Below are 18,727 nucleotides of genomic sequence, written 5' to 3' on the forward strand. Positions count from 1 at the left end.
CTTTGGCACAGAGCAACATGTAATTGTGGATTTGAATAACTTGTTTGCTTGGATGACACTCCCCAGATCATCGGCGCATCAGATTGTTGCTCTGTTTCCAATCAGCTGCTCCATTATCATGAAGACTCTGGCCTGCTTTTAACAGGCTGACTGCTAGGATTGGTTACAGCTGTGGGGTCTTCACAGTAGAGCTGTGTGAAATGGTGGTGATTGTGGGATGAGAAGCCTGTCTTACTCCAAGGGTGGACCTCTCCTCCCTCCCTCCCTCCCTCCGCTCCGTGTGACTCCCAACATCAAATGTGTCTGTTTTTTGTTTTGCAGGGCCGGAGGATCCAGCCACTGTTCCTGCCACTTCCCATCTGCGCAGAGGTACGAGGCCTTGCTGCAACATTACCGTCACTGTGTCATAATCGGCACAGTAGTCTCTCTGGCAAACAAGCTCGCTAGAGTGTTGTTGCCAAACATATGATGACTAAAGCGATCCTGGTTCTAATTATCTGCCTTGTTCTCGGTTTGACAGGTCTATTCCCGCTTCAATGTGGGGGAGCATCAGGGGTTGATTAAGAGATATTTTATCATGAAGCCCAGATTAAGTGTCTGCTTATTCAAAAAGTCACATGTACTACCTGTAAGTATACAGTATCTATACATCTCTTCTCACAAATGACACACATTTAACAAGTTCCCAGAGAGCTGCACAGGGCCTGTCACCTCTGGTCTAACTCATAACTTGACAACTAACTAAACTGAAAGCTCTGTGCTCAGACTCCAAACTCCTATTCTTCAACACTGTAACTCAGGAGGGAGAAAGTGTAACCACATTTCCAGGAATTTTAGCTGGATTGTGGAAGAAATGATTTGGAGGTAGTGAGTCCAGTTTTTTGTTGTTTGTTTGTTTTACTTCAATTCTGAGCTCTCTTTTGTTTTCATGATATATTATTGTATCTTGTGTTAAGCAGCGGTTTTATTTGTCATTTGCCAGAAACGATGTGTAACAAGCAAAGCAGTAAAACGAGGGTCAGACTCTCGCAGCTCTGCAGTTCTCAAACCTGTATAACTAGGCCTGGGAATCGCTACTGATTTAGTGAATCGATTAAATTACGATTCACAAGGTCCTGATTCAATTCGACATGATTCATTTCAAGATATTTCAGTTTTAATACCAATTTTGATTGGTAATGAAAGAGATATGAGCAAGATCTCGTCCTGTTAGTCTCGCTATCTGTGATGTCGTCCGGTTTGTCTCGCGTGATCACACAGATCTTGCAGGATAGGAAACAGGAAATGGCATACATTAAAAGATCAATATAAGGATTTTTATGAATCGATATAGGATCTTTCAAATGAAGTTCAATATGAATCGGAAAATAGATTTTTTTAAACCCAGCCCTATGTATAACTGCAAAAAAAAAGACTTTCCATTCTCCAATTATGAAAACTATCACATTGTAAGGAAATGTATGGCTAGTGCCTATTGTAGCATCTGCTCTCTGTTGTCCATTAACGCTGCATCCTCCTCTCCCCCCTCCAGTGAACTTCTGAAAGGAAGAGGATAATGAAATGAGATAAAGTGGACGACTGGAGGAGCCCAGCCCCCCCTCACCTCCACCTCTTTGAAACATGGCAGGCTTACAGCTTGTCACCCCTGCTACGTCACCCATGGGGCCTTTCTTCGGTCTGCCATGGCAGCAGGAGGCTATACATGACAACATCTATACACCTAGGAAATATCAGGCAAGGAGGCGTCCTCCATGTGTTCACAAGTTGTTTACAAATGTTCTGTTTTTTTGTCCCTGTCCATCAGTCCACCGTCTCTAAACCTGAATCCCCTCTCCACAGGTAGAACTTCTTGAAGCAGCTCTTGAACATAATACTATCGTCTGCTTGAATTCTGGCTCAGGGAAGACCTTTATTGCAGTACTTCTAACAAAAGAGCTCTCCCACCAAATCCGTGGACATTACCAAGAAAATGCGAAGAGGACTGTTTTTCTGGTGAACACAGGTACACACCGTGCCACAGAGGGTTTCCACCAGGTGGTTTATTCCTCATACTTTGTAAAAAAAGAAAGAATTTAACTTGAACTTTCCCATTTTGTCCAGTGTTGTCTGTGATTCAGCAAGCAGCTGCAGTCAGGACTCATTCTGACCTCCAGGTGGGAGAGTACACAGATTTGGGGGAAACCTCAGCATGGACTGACCAAAAGTGGAGTGAAGAGATAATCGAGAATCAGGTACGACTTTTATCACCCGTGGTTCTGTGCCTCTATCCTGTGACATACACATTTACACATTTTATCCCTGGTTTAACGGTGGGATGAGATGATGCTTCAACACAGGTGGCCGTTTACAGTTGACAGCAGCCAGGTGCACCGTGATATAACATCTACCACAGCCTGTGCATTAAAACCTCTAGCTTATTGAGTGTCTCCTTTCATCAACATGTCACTTCCTCAATATCTTTGATGCAAAAACATCTCATGTTCCATCACTTGAGGGGTGTGCAAAAAAAATCGATTGCATTAGAATTACGATTCTCTCTCTAGAGATTCAAAATCGATTTAATATTTTTTGTCTTGTTACAGTGCTTGTTCAGTTTTCTTTTTACAATTTAGCCCACCAGTCATTTGATAGGTCAGACAGTCTGTTCTACATGTTCATTGACCTTCTTCATAGCTGCACTGAATCACACTGTTGAATGTGTTACTGTCTTCTCTCGTACAGGTGCTGGTCATGACCTGCCACATATTCCTGCACGTTCTGAGGAATAAAATCTTACCGTTATCTAAAATCAACCTGGTGGTCTTTGATGATTGTCACCTGGCCATCACAGACCACCCCTACTGTGAGATAATGAAGGTGAGGATCTGGTCTAGAAGCCTAACTCGTCTTTTCTCATCCTCCAAACACTCATATAATCATGTAATGGGACGGGTGAATGAAGCAGCTCTCCTCTCTCTCTCTCTCTCCCTCTCTGCAGCTGTTTGAAGGCTGTTCATCCGGTCCTCGTATCTTGGGACTCACTGCCTCCATCCTCAATGGAAAATGTGACCCGTCAGAACTGGAGCAGAAAATCCAGAATCTGGAGAGAATCCTGAACAGCAATGCTGAAACTGCCACTGACCTCGTGGTCCTGGACAGGTACTACGAGCCAATTTAATTCACACTGGGTGAACAGTACACTCTGTTAGAAACACCAGACTAACACTGCATAGCTCTCCTGTCAAACCATCGTCGATTGGTATTAAAGCCAGAAGTGTGAGTCAAAAAACATGTCCTGGACTGCTGACACAGAGGAGGTTGGCTCAGAGGATTCAGGCTGTGACTCTGCATCTGCTGGATCCAGATCCATCAGAGCAGGTCTTCATCTACCCACTCTTGGTGAATCTGTATCCCCTCACTGCCGTCTCAGGTTTCTGGTTTCAGAGATAGGATGTGGAACCTGATGTGATTTCCACTCCATCCATCCATCCAAGAGTTGTTCACTCTGAAGCTTTTAAAGGGATAGTTCAACATTTTGGCAAATTGACCCATTGCCATAATCCCTATAGTTTTAGGTTACCTATAGGTTCGTTACCTTTAATTGTCGGTGCAAGCTATTTTTAGAACGGCGGAGCAGAGCTGCGAGCTGCTCAGAGCTACTTGTCCACAAGAGTGTTTTGGAGTTGTTGGATTGTGTATTTGATGTGTTTGATGAGGGAAACCAAGAAATTCCATGTGCCTACTATAGGGATTATGGCAATGGGCCAATTTGCCAAAATGTTAAACTGTCCATTTAAGCTCCTCACTGGATGTACAGCAGTTTATACACTACAGGTGTTCTTAATAAAGTGATTGATGATGACTGAAACACAGTCTAGGTCTGTGCTGAGAACTAACCCGTGTTGGGTGTGTCCCCCTTGTTTCAGATACGCCTCTCAGCCCAGAGAGGTGGTGTTGGACTGTGGCCCATACTCGGATAAGAGCGGCCTCTCCTCGCGCCTGCAGGTGGAGCTGGACGAAGCTCTCCACTTCCTGAACGACTGCAACATATCCGTTGCCAGAGAGGATCGCGATCCCACATTCATCTCCAAACAGGTCAGAGCAATACGATATTCTGCTCGGTTTGATCAGTGGCTCAGTTTTAGCAAAACTTTAACTTGAAACAGAAATGGCCACAGATGACAGGTAATGGTCAATATCAGTTTTTTAATGGCTGTTGCTGTGATTTAGAGAGCAGGGTGGCCGATGGCTGATACATTAGCCTATATCCTTTATTTTTTCAGTTTCTATTTTTAATCTGATAAAATACAAGAATTACATTGTTTCTTAAGGGGAATAATAAAGACACAACAAAGATTAAAGTAAATGAACATTGATTGACCTCTGTTGTTTGCAGTAAATTCCCTCAGCTACAAATAATGTGTCTGAGCTGAGTGATTCAGGCTCATTCTTGGCAGTCAGATGTTTGTATATGCAAATTAAATGAGAGTAAAACTGTTACGATCTGAACTCATAGAGATGAGTTGTTCTGAATTAGTTGTAGTGACAGGAACAGACAGCAGTGCCAGTGACAATATTCTCAGTGATGCCTTGATAGGCAAAAAGCTTAGGTTGAAAAAACAACTACCCTGGGAGCTGTGGTTCCCAAAATGTGAGCTGCTGCCTCCTGGTGGGCTGTGAAGGTACTGCAGGTCGGCTGCAAAGAGTTCTCAATGTTCAGTTTGTGAGTTTGAAACTACTCAAAATGATCATCACATATTTATATTAAAAAGTAATCAGAGCTGATAAAATAGGCTGATACAATTCCATGTCATCATTCTTCCTTAATCTGTTTTTTCATGTTGATATTGAGTGATAAATTCCTGTGTTTTATAAATATGGAGTATTATCAGAAACCCCCAGGCCAACAACAACAGGCCAAATGTTCTGCTTTTTTTTAAGTGGGAATGGCAGCCCTAGAATAAGGACTCAATTGTGCAACATATCACCATAACACCAGCACCTACTAGTGCAGTATTCTGCACTACGGCACTTTATCTCATGACCTGCTATGTTTGTTGTTATTTTTTTTTTTACCTTTTTTTTAAAATCTTGTGCAGTGTTGTGCGCCATGTGTCCCGAAACACCACTGTGATTGACAATTGCAATTTTATTGTGTTTTAAACACAGTGACAATAAAGGCATCTTATCTCTTATCTTATCTTAATGGGCAGGGTTAAATTGAGGGAAAAGTTACCAAGCTTCTGTTTCCACTGTTTGTGTCCCCTCCAGGTCCTGAGTGACTGCCGGGCCGTGCTGCAGGTGCTGGGGCCCTGGTGTGCAGATAAGGCAGCGGGCATCATGGTCCGGGAGCTCCAGAAGTACATCAAACACGAGCAGGAAGAGCTCAACCGCAAGTTCCTGCTCTTCACCGACACCATCCTGCGTAAAGTGCACGCCCTCTGCGAGGAGCACTTCTCCCCCGCCTCGCTGGACCTCAAGTTCGTCACCCCCAAGGTGCTGCGGCTGCTCGAGATCCTGCATGAGTACAAGCCCTTTGAGCGGCAGCAGTTTGAGAGCGTGGAGTGGTACAACAACCGCAACCAGGACAACTACGTGTCCTGGAGCGACTCGGAGGATGAAGATGAAGACGAGGAGGTGGAGGCCAAGGAGAGGCCGGAGGCCAACTTCCCCTCACCGTTCACAAACATCCTGTGTGGGATCATCTTTGTGGAGAGGCGTTACACCGCTGTTGTCCTCAATCGGTACGGCCATGTCTTCAGCTTATTCAGATGAACTTTTCAATGATTTCCAATATGTAATCGTTTTTTAAAAAGAAAGAAAAAGGCTTGCACACCGCAGGGCTCCTAAATGCAGTCCAATATGTAATCGTTGACACACACTCACCTTGTGTTTATTCCTCAGTCTCATCAAAGAGGCAGGGAAGCAGGACCCAGAGCTGGCTTACATCAGCAGCAACTTCATCACCGGCCACAGCATCGGCAAAAACCAGCCACGGAACAAACAGATGGAGGTGGAGTTCAGAAAACAAGAGGAGGTACTGACATCCTTGTTCATGATGTGGGACTTTTTTTTTTTAATAATTGAGGCGGTGCAATCTAAACAAGCCTCTCTTCTTTTTCCTCACGCAGGTTCTCCGCAAATTCCGGGCTCATGAAACCAACCTGCTCATCGCCACCAGCATCGTGGAGGAGGGTGTGGATATTCCAAAGTGTAACCTGGTGGTGCGGTTCGACCTGCCCACGGAGTACAGGTCCTACGTCCAGTCCAAAGGCAGAGCCCGGGCGCCCGTCTCCAACTACATCATGCTGGCCGACAGCGAGAGGACCAAAGCCTTCGAGGAAGATCTCACCACCTACAAGGCCATAGAGAAGGTGACGCATTCTCTTTGTACGCTGTGAGTTAGTGAGCGCTGGGGGTTTACAGTTGTATTTCATGGTAAATCAATGTAAAAATGCAGAGCAGCTCGTGGCTCTGTTCCATCGTAGCTTGCACTGATAATTAAAGGTAACGAACCTACTCCTAAGACTGTGGGATTATGGCAGTGGGAGAATTTGCCAAAATGCTGAACTATTATTTAACAGTGTTGTGTTAATACAGATAACCATGATCATTTTGGACACTTCTAATCATGAGATTAAATTGTTATAGCAATTTGGTCAGGAGTAATTTCTAATCAAGGTTATGTGAGTAGATGAATAGTGGAAAGGGAATGAATTATTGATAATGATCCATTTATCTCTTGAGCAGATCTTAAGGAACAAGTGTTCAAAGTCGGTGGAAGTGAGTGAGTTTGAAGTGGAGCAGGTCCTGGACGACGACAACATCCTCCCACCCTACGTGCTCCGTTCTGAGGATGGAGGTCCGCGGGTCACCATCAACACAGCCATTGGACACATCAACAGGTGCGAATATGCTTCTTCAAAGTCATTGGTTCACCTAAAACATAAAGAAATATCAGACAGACGTTTTAATTTCACATCTTTTTCCTCCTCTGGTGCTCAGGTATTGTGCTCGGCTGCCCAGCGACCCGTTCACCCACTTAGCACCCAAATGTAAAAATATGGAGACGAGAGATGGACGCTCCCAGTCCACACTCTACCTACCCATCAACTCCCCTCTGCGAGCGCCTGTTAAGGTGAGGACATGAATATTTTAATTTATATTTTAATGCTTAGACTCAGTGTCCTGAATGTGTAGGATTAATGTGATTGATTTCATCAGCCTCCACTTGGATGTAAATCATAAAAGTGTAAATGTTGATGTCATTTATTTGATGGATGTGTGTCTGTCCTCACAGGGTCCCATAATGGCCTGTGCCAGACTGGCAGAGAAAGCAGTTGCACTAGTATGCTGTGAGAAACTCCACAAAATAGGTAAAAACCAACTAATATTTACCGTCAGCATCTACAGAGCTTTTGCCTGCGTAGATCTTTAGCTTGTTTGTCTCACTTTGTTTCCTCCCAGGTGAGCTGGATGATCACCTGATGCCAGTGGGGAAGGAGACGGTTAAGTACGAGGAGGAGCTGGACCTTCACGATGAAGAGGAGACCAGCGTCCCAGGCCGGCCCGGCTCTACCAAGAGGAGGCAGTGCTACCCTAAAGCCGTAAGAAAGCCGCTCTGCTGGGGTCGTATCTATTACAATTAGTCAACTGCCTCATTGGATGCTGACAATGAGGTAGTGAGGAACTTCTTTAGTGGAATATCAAACCAAAGCCAATATTCAGACGACTTCTCCCTGAAATACCTCAGTCTGTTGGACTTACTTCAACTTAACTTTAAAAGACCTTTATTGTCTGTCACAGAAAGTTGTTCAGCTCCACAATCCTCACAATTTTCTCTCAACATAACTGAAGACACTTGTATAAAAAAAGAGAATTTAATTTACAACAAATAGATACAAATAACAGCAACTGTCAAGCCTGACTCTGTGAATGCTGATTTGATTTTACATGTACACTCTCAATCAAACAATGTCAGAGGTAGAATTGCTACCGTTTATATAATCATAGTATTCAGTAAAGTTACAGAGAATCCTCATGTCTCACAGAGAACCACACAGAAATTATGACACATTCTTTTCTGTTACATACATACGCTACAACTGTTTACAGATGTCTGAGATGTCCTCTTCCTCCTCTCCAGATACCAGAGTGTCTGCGGGACAGCTACGCTGTGCCAGAACAGACTTACTATCTCTATGTGATTGGGATGGTCCTCACCACCCCTCTCCCTGATGAACTCAACTTCCGCAGAAGGAAGCTCTACCCACCGGAGGACACCACCAGGTGCTTCGGCATCCTGACTGCCAAACCCATACCTCGAGTACGTCACCCGGTTTCAGACCTTCCTCTATTCACTGTGGCTGTTTTTGATTATTTTCAGGCCGTCACTGATGGTTAACGATGCTTTCCTCTTGATCCAGATCCCCCATTTCCCGGTGTACACCCGCTCGGGTGAGGTGACCATCTCCATTGAGCTGCAGAAGTCCGGCTTCACGCTCACTGGCGCCCAGCTCGACCTCATCACCCGCCTGCACCAGTACATCTTTTCCCACATCCTCCGTCTGGAGAAACCTGCACTGGAGTTCAAGCCCATGCTGGCTGACTCGGCTTACTTCGTTCTACCTCTGAATGTTGGTGAGTACACCAGCAGCTGTTTGTTGACTACTGCCACCACTACCATGTTTACCACAGACTGTGGACACTTTTAAAGGGATGGTTCAACATTTTGGCAAATTGGCCCATTGCCATAATCCTTATAGTTTTAAGAGTAGGTTCGTTTCCTTTAATTGTCGGTGCAAGCTATTTTTAGAACGGCGGAGCAGAGCCGCGAGCTGATCAGAGCTACGCTACGGAGGCTCATGGAATTTCTTGGTTTCCCTCATCAAACTCATCAAATAGACAATCCAACAACTCAAACACTCTCATGGACAAGTTGTGACCTGCACATTCACCACGCTATGAGATAATAACGGAACGTTACGAGACGGAGTTGTTTTCTAGGCAAATGCAGAGACGCGTATCACCGGTTTTGCATGAATTAACCTCGAAAACAACTCCGTCTCGTAACGTTCTGTTATTATCTCATAGCGAGGTGAATGAAATGTTGAACTATCCCTTTAAATGTGGCCTGAAAACCCACCTTTTTGAAAGAGCATATTACTGCTGATTTTAACTAATTACGTTCTTCCCATTTTCCCCATCACTTTGATCAGTTGGAGACTCTAACACACTCGACATGGACTTTATGTTCATGGAGGACATTGAGAAATCTGAGGCCCGCACTGGCATTCCTACCACTCAGTATACCAAGCAGAACCCCTTCACCTTCAAGCTGGAGGACTACCAGGATGCTGTCATCATTCCAAGGTACTGCTGCACCACATGACAATACTGGACTTATCTCTGCTAAGAAATCAATCTTTATCAGATACCACAAGATCTTCTGTATGATGTAATAACATTCACTGGTCCTCTTCCCAGGTATCGTAACTTCGACCAGCCTCATCGCTTCTATGTAGCTGACGTGTACACAGACCTGACGCCGCTCAGCAAGTTTCCTTCGCCGGAATACGAGACGTTTGCTGAGTACTACAAAACCAAGTACAACCTGGACCTGTCCAACCTGAACCAGCCGCTCCTGGATGTAGACCACACCTCCTCCAGGTCAGCAGCTCAAGGGTCATTGCAGTCGAACGTAGCTGTAAACTAATCTCCACCTTCCATAAGTGGGATGATATGGATCAACTGATATTGGAAAGTGTGTTAACTGGCCTTGGGGACCATGCATATGGGACAGTTGTGTTGTGGAGTTTTAAAAAAAAGTTAACCTCTCTGTCCTGCTGCTTGCACAACACACCTCATTCTCTGTCAAGTTGCATTGTGGGTTATGGAAGTACCAGGTTTTAACAAGAAAGAAGTTATGGAATAATTATGTCAGGTCTCAATATTAGTAAATTCTTTTGGGGGGTTTTTGGTTTTCCGTCGAAAATTCACTGGCACTCAAGGATAAAGTGATTAGAGAAACAGATTGAGCACCAACCAAACTTCACGGCACTGTATCGTGTACTCACAGTGTAATATCAGCGCCTCTCAGTATTTATATATACAGTCTTTGGACATGGATTAAGTTGGGACTCCTCTTGTTTCCAGATTGAACCTGTTGACCCCTCGGCACCTGAACCAGAAGGGCAAAGCTCTGCCCCTCAGCAGTGCAGAGAAGAGGAAGGCCAAGTGGGAAAGTCTGCAGAACAAACAGGTAAAGCTCAGGTCAACACCCCATTCTGCCCTGCTGACCATGTGTGTATCCCCAGATCTGATTTAGATGCAGTTTTATCAGTCTTTGGATGACGAGTGTGATGTGTGTGTTTATTCATTCACAATTTAGTTTTATTATTATTTCACCTATTTGAGGTGTTTTTTGCTACAGCTGTAGAGATCATTCAGATGCATCGACCCGCTTACTGCTGTTAGGTTATGTTCTCCCCTCACATCCAGGAGAAGATTTGGATGCTTGACACTTGATCTAACCAAACATTACAAAATGTCTTATAAATGAAAAAAGATATTATTTAAGCCCAGATCATGTTGTCGTCTCTGGACTGTAACAGCCCCAGTCTCACAGGAGTGTTGTGTTTGTCAGATCCTGGTTCCAGAGCTGTGTGCCATCCACCCTATACCCGCCTCCCTGTGGAGGAAAGCAGTGTGTCTACCCAGCATCCTCTACCGCCTCCACTGCCTCCTGACCGCAGAGGAGCTCCGATCCCAGACGGCCACTGAAGCTGGAGTCGGAACCCAGACCCTCCCCCCCGACTTCAGGTTCCTGCTCCACGTACACCACATAAAACAGTGAATCGTTCACAACGAACTAATAAGAACATTACAGTTATTACAACTCCTGAATCTGGAAGCAACAACAGCTGACCTTTTAAAATCTGTCAACCTTATCAGTTGATGAATCTCCTACCCACGGTTCAGGCAGCTCCATGGCACTAAACCCACAAGTACTTGAGATGTTTTTTCCCATAATGCTCACTTTAAAAGTACACAAACTAAGATGGCTGGATTCATTTCCATGTGGCAGCAGTAAACGTTTGACTTAATTGTGACCTGTGTTGATAGTTGTGTGTAAAACAAGTTGCCAGGTCAACACAGAACGAAGGTTTGATTTGACACAAATGTCTTGCTGTTCGTAATCCTCCATCGCTGACTTCACAGGGCTGCAACTAATGATTCTTTTCATTAATGGATTCATCTACTGACCTCAGTTTCTGGCTCGTCCATTTTCCATGGGCACAAGGTGATGTTTTCACAGCATGTTGTCTGGAGAAACTTCAGACTTTGAATTCCAAGTCGGAGATATAATTAATATGCCGTGAGCTGACAGACACATGGACAGAGTTTCAGCAAAATGGCTGTAAATGCACTACCATTACATCAGAATATAATCCAGTATTAGCACACAAATGCAATTTAGAAAATCTCACAGGAGGACGCCGTTTATTTGTATCTAGTTTTATGAACTACACATTTTTAATGACAAAAGTAGCTGTTAATCTGGTGTGACTTCTCCCCGGTCTGCCAACATCATGCGAAAGCAGCTTTGACCTCAGCCCTCATGTTTTGCTGTTTGCACTTTGACAAGCTGACACTGTTGGCAAGGGTGCCAAATTAGCTATTAGCAGTTACCATTTTACATTGTAGCCATGATTGTCCTGACAGCTCTCACTGATCACTGTGATATTGAAGATCACACATCCTTGGAAAGTTTAAATCACACTGTCAGATTTGACTGTTGTCTTTTATTTTTAATTAACTAAATCACTGCAATGCAACAACAAGGGTTTTATAAAGGGATAGTTCAACATTTTGGCAAATTGGCCCATTGCCATAATCCCTATAGTTTTAGGAGTAGGTTTGTTACCTTTCATTTTCGGTGCAAGCTATTTTAAGAACGGCGGAGCAGAGCCACGAGCTGCTCAGAGCTACGCTACGGAGGCTCATGGTATTTCTTGGTTTCCCTCATCAAACTCATCAAAGCGGTGAGGGGTATGACATCACCGTCTCACAAAAGATCTTTTTGGGTGTCTACATGAAAAACGCAGGGGTGACGTTATCAGATTTTCCCATTCTGGGACCCGTTTCCAAAAAATACAGTTTTCACCCCCCCAAAAACGTTGTTGCGTAGTCTTCATGTCCTCTAGATGTTATTTACATTACAGTGAAGAGAGGTGTTTTCTATGTGGCTGTTGCATTCATTTAAACATACCTCAGCATGTAGCTCAACCAAACGAGCCTCTCAACAGTCTAAAGTGTGGATGGTCTGCTTGTGTGCTGCAGGTATCCAAACCTGGACTTTGGCTGGAAGAGATCTATCGACAGCAAAACCTTCATCTCCTGTCCCGAGTCCTGCAGCGAGGATGGGGACGATCACTGTAAGCACCAACAGACTGTAACCCCCGACCACAGTCCCCCGACACAACCCAGTAGTCACCACTCTGCCCCGCCGGAGCAGGGGCCCGCCGCGGCCCCCGCGTCCGGAGACGCCGCCACCCGCACCAGGAACCTAATTAACGGCACCGCCCTTGTCGCCGACTGCGACGACAGCAGCCACCGAGACGAGCACCTTCACCAACATGACAATTGCCAATGCTCCCAGCCCAGCTCTCCTGGGCCGCAGAGCTCTGAATCAAAACAAACCACTACCTCAGTTCCTGTGCAGCCCTCTCACAGCTTGAAGAAGCCCAGCTCCAGTCCTCCTCAACCTAGTGACGAATGTACACCTGGGAGGACCTCAGACCACACAAATAAAGCTACCTCAGTCTGCATATGGGCAGCCACGGGTCCCAACGCTCCCACAGCACCTTCTCTTGATCTCGCCACTGGCCCCCAGCACAGAGCCCAGACGGGAGACTCCCCCAAAAGCCTGGGGCCCAACCCGGGCCTCATCCTCCAGGCCCTGACCCTATCCAACGCAAGCGACGGCTTCAACCTGGAGCGGCTGGAGATGCTCGGCGACTCCTTCCTGAAGCACGCCATCACCACATACCTGTTCTGTACTTACCCCGACGCTCACGAGGGACGACTCAGCTACATGCGTAGCAAGAAGGTGAGACGACGATTGATAAGAAATAAAGGGAGTTACATTGGACGGTTTGAACACATTTTGGGTGAATTCCTTAAGCTCAACTTAATTATTAATTAATCTTAGTAGCCCTCAAAACGAAGTGTTAAGGGCTATTAGCCCAGTCATCTTATAACATTATCGGGGCAAACATTTTACATAGGCTGTATCTTGATAAAACAACTTTACAACTATATTACAACCGAGAACAATGACCATTTTGTAACTAAACGATAGCAACATGGCTTGTCCCCGCTGGCCGGCTATTGACAAAAGATCGTAAAATAAATGTTATGCAACAATGAGGTAAATAATCCATAAAATGGGCCTAAACTAAGATAATACAGTGGTTTTGGTAATATTTATATCTCTATTAACAAAGAAAATACTTACTGGGTAGCCTTTGCTCCCAAGTAAAGGGTGGTGTCGGAGAATCTCAATATTGAGGGCTACAGCCTCTTAAACTTGTCCCTCAACTTAACATCCTGAGGATCGGGACAGCACTAGCACTTTGCGGGAGTGCGCATTTTTGAGATTGAGGGTTAAGGTAGGGAATCGAAATCACCCTTTATCTTGCTTACCCTTTGAACATTGAAGTTGTAGAAGTATATAATCATCACCTTTATGATCATTTACATTTAGTAGTTATTTTGGAGCTTTCACTGATATTGCATGATCATCATCACATCCTTCCTGGGTATGTGGACGTGTGTTTTGTTTTCTCTCTGAACACTTTGACGTCTCGTAGATGTTTGTTCAAAGAAAGTCTGAAGAACTCTATTCAATTCAATTTAATTCAATCACTCTAACTCTATCATGTGTCAGTGATTACAAAGACAAAACATGAAATAATGACAACTCAGGGCCCATCGCACCGTCACAGTAATTATGTGTGTAAAGTTAAAGACAACAGACTTGAAGTGTAAAACTAAATCAAATCAGTGCCGGTAAAATATAAGACATGTTCTCCTGTCCTACACTGAGGGTGAGGGGGTGTTAACAGTGGGTGACGACAGCGGTCTGCCTTGTCCTCCAGGTGAGCAACTGTAACCTGTACCGTCTGGGGAAGAAGAAGGGGCTCCCCAGCAGGATGGTGGTGTCCATCTTCGATCCCCCCGTTAACTGGCTGCCTCCTGGCTACGTGGTCAACCAGGACAAGAGCAGCTCGGACAAACTGGATTCAGGGGAGGTGAGTGAGACCACCTGCTGAGCTCTGACTTCACATCACACACTCCTCCACCTCAGGGCTGTGAGGGGCAGCTCTTGGTGTGAGACTGACCGCAGGTGCTGGAGTTTCACATGTGTATGTTTAGGGGTTAGACCAAAGATATAAAGTGTGTTTATACTTGTTGAGTACTGTATAGTTTTGTTTCTGTTCATTTATGGAGTGATTTGATGTGATAAGGCCACTAGAGGGCAGGCTTCCACTTTGTCTGGCAACACATTTTCCTCCACAGCCCCTCACAAAACTCCTACATACAGTATAACATTATTACTGTTGTAAGTGAAAAATTATTTAAATAAAGTTGTTGTCCTTCGCTCTTGCAGCAGTTACAGTACAAGAAAGGCAGCTCGATGCATTAATGTGGACAACACAATGACAGGTTTAGACAAGAAGGAATAGTAGAGAGAACGCAGCAGGGAACAGGATTAGTCGGCTCTGCCCACACACTCACTCACTTTTATACAATAATATATACAGCGTGTGACGGGGTCTCTCACCTGCTGCTGGTTTTCTCTCAGATTCTCAACTATTAAGCTCATTCAGAAAATAAATGTTGAATATTAATATTAATATTAAAATATTGATAAATAATGATTATCCTTAATGATGGACTCATATTTTTGATTAGTCAGTTTGATATTTTAATCTTAAGTAAGTAAAAAGCCCGAAAATAAATAATATATAAATAATTTCCTGCAGATTGATTTGCTATCATGAGTTATTGATTATTTTTAGTTTCAGCTGCAGTTGAAACACTCGACATTCCTCAGCGACAAAGCTGCATGATTCTTCTCCTTGAATTTTTTCATGAAACTGTAACAGTTGTTCTTGACTTCAGAGTTACTCATTCATGCATCAAGGTGACCACGATCCCATCATCAGGCATCTTTATCATCCCAACTCCTTTTCTCCACCTCCGTCCTGCCATGAAAACTGCTGTCCACATCTGACTCATTCAGATAATACTTAGCACTTTGGCTTCATTGAAGGTTCATACTCAGCATTTGATTCTAGGTCAAAATTAAAGGAGGTTTTTCTTCTTTTAACAGTAACACTATTGTGCAGTCGACCCTCGGCTGACTGTCTGTTGTCGTGCCGTTTCTGTTAATCCTTTGTTAGTTGTTTGTGTCGTCTGTCTTCTGCCAGCTGCTTCTCGTCCTCAGGTCTCTCTTGGAAAAAACAGATTTTAATCCCGATAAAGACTACATGAAATGAAACAAACACAGAGACACAGGTTAAATCGCAACCACAGAGTCAGAATTCACTCTCGTACCTTTACTAAGAACAAAATGTTTTGACAGCAGAGGCAGCTGTGGTAAAGGAGAGCGAGGCAACACTGGCAGTTGAGGTAAACATTACATTAGAGTATTTGATCCGTTTGGTTCTAACTCAGATGTCTCCATCAACTGTAACTGTGACCCTCAGGACAAAACACCGTGGAATATCCTGTTTCAAGCACGGACAATCACTATTGTTGTTAGGTTAGATGATATAACACTTGTGGGTTGCCGTTTTCTTTGTTCAGTGCTCTGTTTATTTATTTTGTCACCTGACTTACAGATAATAAATGAAGGTTTTCCTTAATGACCTCATTGTAACTGACACTGTTAACCGCTGTGGAATAGTAGCTCTGAGTCATGGCGGCGGTTTGGCAGCTTGTCCTCTCACAAACATAGAAAACTCGGCTTCACATGAAACTCCTGTTGTTTCCTGTGCAACAGAAAGTTTCACTTTCCTCTAATTCTGCTTTTAATTCCTCCGTCGTCCAGGCCAAAGAGGAGCTTCTAGCCAACGGGCGGTCTGAGAACGACTACGACGAGGATGAAGAGGTGGACGAGGAGGTGGACGAGGACGAGGACGGCGAGGTCATGCTGAAGGACGAGCCAAAGGACGAGGTCAACATGGAGGACGATCTGGAGTACTACAAGGAGCACATCAAGTTCATCGACAACATGTTGCTGGGGTCCGGCGCGTTTGCGAAGAAGATCTCTTTAGGCGTCTTCCCTCCCTCCCCCACGCCGGCCGCCGGTCCTTCCCCCGCCATGGAGTCTCCGTACGAGTGGAAGGCCCCCAAGAAGCCCCTCCACCCCACCACGCCCCACTTCTCGCCGGAGCCGGCGCACGCGGCGCCGTCGGCCGAGGAGTTCGACTACAGCTCGTGGGACGCCATGTGCTACCTGGACCCCAGCAAGGCCGGAGAGGAGGACGACTTCGTGGTGGGCTTCTGGAACCCCTCGGAGGAGAACTGCGGCGTGGAGCTGGGCAAACAGTCCATCTCCTACGACCTGCACACGGAGCAGTGCATCGCAGACAAGAGCATCGCCGACTGCGTGGAGGCTCTGCTGGGCTGCTACCTGACCAGCTGTGGAGAGAGGGCTGCCCAGATGTTCCTCTGTTCACTGGGCCTCAAGGTGAGTTACAGCCTTCCCCAGTATATTAATGCTACAGTGTTTCAGTGATGTTATTAATTGGTGCCAAATGCAAACCTGGAATAAACAAATGAAGCAGCATAGGCACAAGAGTGATACGTATTATAGATTTGTAATGTGTTGATTAGCGAAGCTACTGTTCATTTGGGTCCACGCAGACATAATCATTAAGATCTTTTAATGGATTTACTAGCAAAACAGTATGAAACTAATAAAAACCATAAAGAGAGACACTTATTAACATGTGAGTAAAAAGCTGAATTTGCAAAACAGTTTGAAACAGTTAAAAAAAGTGACAATCCATTCCTGGATTCCCTCCCTCAGTTTCCACTTTCTTCTTTCCAGCTGCTTTTCCTTTTCCTATGAACTAATCCGTTCGCTTAGTCCTTTAGCTTCTTTAACCTCTGTGACTCTCACTCTGAGAGCTTATTACATCCAGTTACACCCATTTAGGATAGTTAATCCTGTTTTTACCAGCACTGAAATCACTTTTATTGTAATTATTTATTTATGAATTATTTTCCACCTCTGTTTTTATTGACTTGTAAAAATGCTAAGGGTTTAAATAGTTTCACAGTCCAAAGACAATGCACTGTGGTGCAATGATAATAAAACAAGCAAAAATACAAAGCCCCAAAAAAGGCCTTAAAGGGATAGTTCAACATTTTGGCAAATTGGCCCATTGCCATAATCCCTATAGTCTTAGCAGTAGGTTTGTTACCTTTAAGAGACGGTGCTATTTTTAGAACGACGGAGCAGAGCCGTGAGCTGCTCAGAGCTACGCTACGGAGGATAATGGGATTTCTTGGTTTCCCTCATCAAATACACAATCCAACAACTCAAAAACGCTCTCCTGGACAAGTTGTGACCTGCACATTCACCACGCTATGAGATAATAACAGATCGTTGGGAGACAGAGTTGTTTTCGAGGCAAATTCATGCAAAACCGCTGATGTCACGTTGCCGTCGGGGGCAGTTGTTGGATTGTGTATTTGATGAGTTTGATGAGGGAAACCAAGAAATCCCATTAGCCTCTGTAGCAAAGCTCTGAGCAGCTCGCAGCTCTGCTCCGCTGTTCTAAAAATAACTTGCACCGACAATTAAAGGTAACGAACCTCCTCCTAAAACTATAGGGATTATGGCAATGGCACAATTTGCTAAAATGTTGAACTATCCCTTTAAGGTCTTAGGTCAGTAAGTTTGATGTCTGATGTTCAGCATTTACCAGGAGGGAGGGTTTGGGATGAAGATGAACACGGCACTGACACAGCACTGTCGTGAGTGGAGAGGAAATTGTTCAGTCAGATGTCTTCAACCTTGCTCATTGGAAAAAGTTGTGGACACACTGAGGCTGGTGTTGGGATAGATGACGGTACTGACTAAAGGAGCAGTTTGAGGTTTTTTGACATGAGGCTGTGTGAAGTCATCATATGAAGTCGGTACATTACCAGCTGTAGACTCTAATCACTGTAATGACAGCTGAACCACAGCTAACGAGAAAGTCAAGAAGAATGTTTTTGCAACATCACCATGCATGCATCTCCATATCTTTATCTGAACCTGGGTACCCACAGTTCCCTGCAGTCCTGAAGTAATGATTTTTTTTTCTTTTGGTGACAGGTGTTACCATTGGAGAGAGGGGCCCTGATAGGAGCGTTGGTGCAGAGCCGTCAGACCACCATCACGACTGTCGACCAGTGCTACGGCTGGCTGAAGATCCCGCCCCGCTGCATGCTGGACCATCCGGAAGCGGAGAAGACGCTCAACCACCTCATCTCCGGCTTCAAGAACTTTGAAAGAAAGATCAACTACACCTTTCAAAACAAGGCTTACCTCCTGCAAGCCTTCACCCACGCTTCCTACCATTACAACACCATCACAGGTGAGACCTCCCCACACAGCTGATGTCAGCTCAACTCACACTGCAGTCCAGATAAGTTTGGTAGTCGTCCTAGCAGATGCTTTTGA

General features: G+C 44.8%; 1 protein-coding gene across 1 annotated transcript in view; it reads left to right on the forward strand.

Annotated features, from left to right (window-relative positions):
* dicer1 (dicer 1, ribonuclease type III) overlaps positions 1–18,727 on the forward strand; it is a 28,644-nt gene that overhangs the window by 4,472 nt on the left and 5,445 nt on the right. The window contains exons 2-26 of the mRNA XM_083997895.1: positions 322–369; positions 521–628; positions 1,532–1,734; positions 1,840–2,002; positions 2,101–2,231; positions 2,722–2,856; positions 2,978–3,138; positions 3,906–4,074; positions 5,251–5,723; positions 5,884–6,016; positions 6,111–6,353; positions 6,730–6,884; positions 6,985–7,117; positions 7,280–7,355; positions 7,447–7,586; positions 8,126–8,305; positions 8,406–8,619; positions 9,198–9,351; positions 9,466–9,648; positions 10,135–10,240; positions 10,625–10,800; positions 12,322–13,090; positions 14,142–14,294; positions 16,100–16,741; positions 18,380–18,641. Coding sequence (XP_083854021.1) covers positions 1,621–1,734; positions 1,840–2,002; positions 2,101–2,231; positions 2,722–2,856; positions 2,978–3,138; positions 3,906–4,074; positions 5,251–5,723; positions 5,884–6,016; positions 6,111–6,353; positions 6,730–6,884; positions 6,985–7,117; positions 7,280–7,355; positions 7,447–7,586; positions 8,126–8,305; positions 8,406–8,619; positions 9,198–9,351; positions 9,466–9,648; positions 10,135–10,240; positions 10,625–10,800; positions 12,322–13,090; positions 14,142–14,294; positions 16,100–16,741; positions 18,380–18,641 — 5,065 coding nt within the window. The 5' untranslated portion in view covers positions 322–369; positions 521–628; positions 1,532–1,620. The remainder of the gene's footprint in view (positions 1–321; positions 370–520; positions 629–1,531; positions 1,735–1,839; positions 2,003–2,100; positions 2,232–2,721; positions 2,857–2,977; positions 3,139–3,905; positions 4,075–5,250; positions 5,724–5,883; positions 6,017–6,110; positions 6,354–6,729; positions 6,885–6,984; positions 7,118–7,279; positions 7,356–7,446; positions 7,587–8,125; positions 8,306–8,405; positions 8,620–9,197; positions 9,352–9,465; positions 9,649–10,134; positions 10,241–10,624; positions 10,801–12,321; positions 13,091–14,141; positions 14,295–16,099; positions 16,742–18,379; positions 18,642–18,727) is intronic.

This window comes from Trachurus trachurus, assembly GCF_905171665.1.
Source record: "Trachurus trachurus genome assembly, chromosome: 22".
NCBI classification, from domain to species: domain Eukaryota; kingdom Metazoa; phylum Chordata; class Actinopteri; order Carangiformes; family Carangidae; genus Trachurus; species Trachurus trachurus.